Consider the following 4302-nt stretch of genomic DNA (forward strand, 5'->3'; position numbering starts at 1 on the left):
GCATAATCGTTTGAATAATATTTATTATAGAAAATAAAAATCATTTTAAAAGTATATGGTTTTTGTTTTCCTTTGGTGTCTTTTTAATTTTTGTTTCATTCATGCTTGCATTTTTGTGTATAAAAAATCAAGGCAATTAGATATTTTTTGTATCAAGCTTTAAAGGATTTAAATGTTGATCTGTTTAAATATGATATTGTTTAATTTTAAAGAATGAAAGAAAAATGTTTTGAGTCAATAATGAATGTACATTTTGATATATTGACCTTTCTTTTAAATATCCCTCTACCAGAATGTTTTATAACTTGCATAATTAAAAATTTTCATTAAAATTAAATAATTATAATTCAATTTTGAAATTTGAGGTACTGACCAAATCTGACTAGTGACAAACTGAAAGTATATGTTAGACTTACCAGAAGTCATAATGAGGTCTTTCAGGCAGCTGATTTGGCCAGTATTTGTTTAGTCTGTCTAACAAGACCTAAAGAGAAAAATGTAAGTTTTACAGTGTACAATATGTCGTTTTGATTAACTTCATAGTGGTTTATACTACCTAAGCTTTAAATTGCTCATTTATAGTATAAAAACAAGATATGTTTGTGAAACACTGTGCGCCCCGCGGCAACAGTTCGGAAAAAGCTATATTTAGTATTAAGGTCACACTCAAGGTCACAAGGTCATTGACTTTGGTGTCATTTGAAAGAGCTTGATTAGTGGAGTATGCGTACCAAATATGAAGTTTCTATCTTTCATGGTTCAAAAGTTATAGGGAGGGTTCAAAAAAGCTATTTTTAGCATATAGGTCACAGTCAAGGTTACAAGGTCATTGACCTTGGTGTCATTTATGAGGACATGATTAGTGGAGTATGCATACCAAATATGGAGTCGATATCTTTAATAGTTTAAAAGTTATGGCGAAGGTTAAAGTTTGCAGAAAAAATATATTTTTAGCATATAGGCCACAGTTAAGGTCACAAGGTCAATGACCTTGATGTCATTTGAAAGAGCTTAATTAGTGGAGTATGCATACCAAATATGAAGTCTCTATCTTTCATGGTTCAAAACTTATGGTGAAGGTTATTGTTCGAGACAAACAAACAAACAAACAGACAGACAGGACAAAAACAATATACGCCCTGGATCCACCGATCCGGGCGCATGAAAAGAAAATACAATTATCATCTGTCTGTAGTACCTGTAATCATCACATAAGATTAAACTCTTTTGATAAGACAGGCTTCAAAATTTAGCTGCACTGACATTAAAGGCACTGATCCCCACTTTTTAAAAAAAAAAATTTCAAAATAAGAGATCGACATGATTTCCCTTAAATTTTCGAGTATTCTTGTATTCATTCCTTGTACATGTTATCGATAATGTAACCTTTCTGTCTCTATAGGCTGTTTTAAAAATATCGTCATGTATATATATAGAGAGAAGGCATGTACTTCTCTCGTCTTAAGCCTCATCTGCCTCAATCTTCCCGTGATTGTATATTAAAAAAGTGGCTAAGTAAGGGGTGTGCTTACATCAATAATATATGACATTAAATTTATCTTTTCTTTCATTCCTCCTTTCAATATATAATTGCCTTTGGGATATCAAAAACTTGAAGAACTTGTCTACCAAAAATGTTCACTCCATATGCAAAAAGACAGAATAGAATTTCCGGAATATTGCAAGACCTTTGAAGAGACAGGGAAGGATAGGTCCCATCCGAGTTTACAACACTCCAGAAACAGAGGGTTGGAATTATACGGACAGGGTCTATCGAGGGTGCTTCAGATGAACTGGATATGTGGAGGGATGCAAACAACTTCAGCTTTTAATTACTAACAAGATATGATTGTGAAACTCAGATGTCCCAGCAGAACAGTTTATTGAAAACCGTTGTTTCTGAAATGCAAATCAATTTTCAAGGACAATGATCAAAATGGTTACATCTGACTGAATTTATATACCTGTGAAATATGAAATCTGCACTTAAAGGTTATGATCATTTGATTTTTTAAATGCAAATGAAATGTGTTTGATGAGAAATTATGAACTGTTCCATAGCGCCAATATGAATGAAAGGCTAGGCCAAAAATACGAACCTTTATTTCACTTTTCTTGAATGGATGGGATAGGCTGCAACCCCGTGGAGCACAATCACCGTTACTGTAACCAGGCCTAACGAATACAATGTTAATCATAAATTGCTTGTTTGTTTAGTATTAAACTAATTGGTTTAAGTGTCATGAATTAGCATTTTATTCAAGTATAACAGGAATTTTCTTGACACGTGTATCTGGCGGGTACTCCTTAATCAGAGTTCTTCCACACGACAATTTATTATTGAGTCAAGTCAAATAAATTAGTTAAGAAATACATTTTCGTTTCAGTAACAGACTATAAATAAGCTTTCAAGTTTTTGCTGTACTGTACCTTGTACAGGTCTATTTTGCTACTTTTGTTGACAAAGACTTATTAAAATGTACCTTAAAAGCTTCCTAATTATTAGTAGATGTAACATTTATATGTTCATTTTCAAGCATGATTATCCATATGAACACGAGAGAAACGACTTCTTCAGAATTTTTTTCTTGATTGACGACAAAGGGTTGACAATGAATGGAATTTTATGTAGAATTACTCTGTCTTTAAAATTAGACAGCCATATGCTTCTTTGTAATGGAATATCTTAATAATTGGTGTGAAACTCAACAGACATAACTTTTAAACTTTTTCCTGTATTTAAAAGGAGTATTGATTATTTATTCTGCCTTTGTGGTGCTTAAAATGAAAATCCCTTATCTTTTTCAATGTTATCTTGCTTTATATTTGCCTACTTACCAAAGACCATGAATTTCCCACATCTTTGCAGGAACAACACACTTTTTGTCCTTTTAAAGAAAAATATTTATCAGGAAACTTTTTCTATAAATTTAAAAGTTTTAGTAGTTTTGCCTTGTAAAGAGCTGGGCAATTAACCCCTTTCCTAACGCCAACCTCTGAGAAAAAAAAGAGACTTTTGCGTATTACTGTTTTCTTGTACGTTCGAAATTTTATCGAAATACACTTTAGGTATAACATTAGGTATAAAAGATATTCAACGTAAAGGAAGAATGCTAGGAAATAAATTAAAGTACATGTAGATAATTTAAAAGTTCTTTTCTGTTCAATTTCTGTTTCAAGATTTGATCATTTCCCCTTTAAATAACTGTATCCAAAGCAATTGCCAAAGGTGATTTTTAAAAAAAATATACATGTACTTACAACCAAATTACAAAATTTACACATCGTGACTGGCCAAGTCAGAGTCAATACAAACGAATCCCATTCCCTCTCCTCATTGTACACTCTGAAACAAATATCAAATGTTAATACGTTTCTTCATAAAAAATGGGGAAAAAAATAAAATAAAACATTCATGTGATAAAATGAAAGGTATACGTCGAAATGATGCCAATTATACAAATGCACTGAGCAATGCGGTTCTTCATCTTCATTTCGACTGTTTTAGGAATTCACTCGCAACATGAAGTAAATTAATCAAGCACATGACATTAAGTTTCCTGGTTACAAGGAAATACATAAAGTTTAAATGTTAAACTACTTAAATGAACCTTTGATACGGAAAATAATTGAAAATTTTTATCAGGGATCAGTACGGGCAAATATGGTGAAAAAATATATGAATTCAAAACCGTGTATGTAAACTTCCGTGATTAACGTTAATACAGAAAGCTAAAGGGGGCTCTAGCTATGGCCGTTATATTGACCTTGTTAGCAAATATAAGCTAATAGTGGGCCGTATTTTTGCGGACTTGTTTCATACAAAATGGTGTTCTTTGTTTTCATACTGAATAGGACGGTAGATATTCTGGTCAATAGGTAAGGCTAACGGCGGGCATTCCCGGTCAACTGGTCCGGGATGCTTACTCCTCCTACGTACCAGATCCAACATCAGGGCACCGTGTTTTTTCTTTATGTTACTGCTGAAAGGTTTTGTTTTAAAATTGATTAGTGATCAATAATCGCTATCTATACCAATTAATAAACACTGCATATTGTGGAGTTCCACTGCTATATACCGGTTATACATGAAGTTTATTGTTGTTTACGTCTTCTGTCCTTATGACCAGTAAAAATTATGCCAAGTTTTAAAATTTTACTTTTATTTTGTTATATAATTTTCTCCTGTACGTACATGTACACGCGCTAATACAAATTTGTAAGATTGTATATAGACGTAGTTTAATTCAAAGTTCTATGATATTCATTGTAATTCTGAAAATTTGCAGGTACTGTTTAGAA

The 4302-nt window shown here is 32.3% G+C and overlaps 1 protein-coding gene across 1 annotated transcript; it reads right to left on the reverse strand.

Moving 5' to 3' along the window:
- Positions 1-405: 405 nt before the first annotated feature.
- Positions 406-3544, reverse strand: LOC134246512 (ribonuclease Oy-like). Its single transcript, XM_062728899.1, has 5 exons — positions 3439-3544; positions 3262-3346; positions 2839-2888; positions 2100-2175; positions 406-484 (listed from the first exon to the last, which is right to left on the reverse strand). The coding sequence occupies exons 1-5, from the start codon at positions 3492-3494 to the stop codon at positions 413-415; spliced, it is 339 nt and encodes a 112-aa protein (XP_062584883.1). The 5' UTR covers positions 3495-3544; the 3' UTR covers positions 406-412.
- Positions 3545-4302: the final 758 nt, after the last annotated feature.

Source organism: Saccostrea cucullata, unplaced genomic scaffold (assembly GCF_032062105.1).
Source record: "Saccostrea cucullata isolate Sc308-1 unplaced genomic scaffold, CSIRO_AGI_Scuc_v1 ctg20709, whole genome shotgun sequence".
Classification (NCBI taxonomy): Eukaryota; Metazoa; Mollusca; class Bivalvia; order Ostreida; family Ostreidae; genus Saccostrea; species Saccostrea cuccullata.

Bases quoted from the DNA above. Each gene is read 5' to 3' on its own strand.
- LOC134246512 (XM_062728899.1), bottom strand. From the start codon at position 3,494: ATGAAGATGAAGAACCGCATTGCTCAGTGCATTTGTATAATTGGCATC. The intron at 3,347-3,438 runs GTATACCTTTCA...TATTTGTTTCAG, and splicing joins ATAATTGGCATCATTTCGAC to AGTGTACAATGAGGAGAGGG. The intron at 2,176-2,838 runs GTAAGTAGGCAA...TGTATTCGTTAG, and splicing joins TGGGAAATTCATGGTCTTTG to GCCTGGTTACAGTAACGGTG.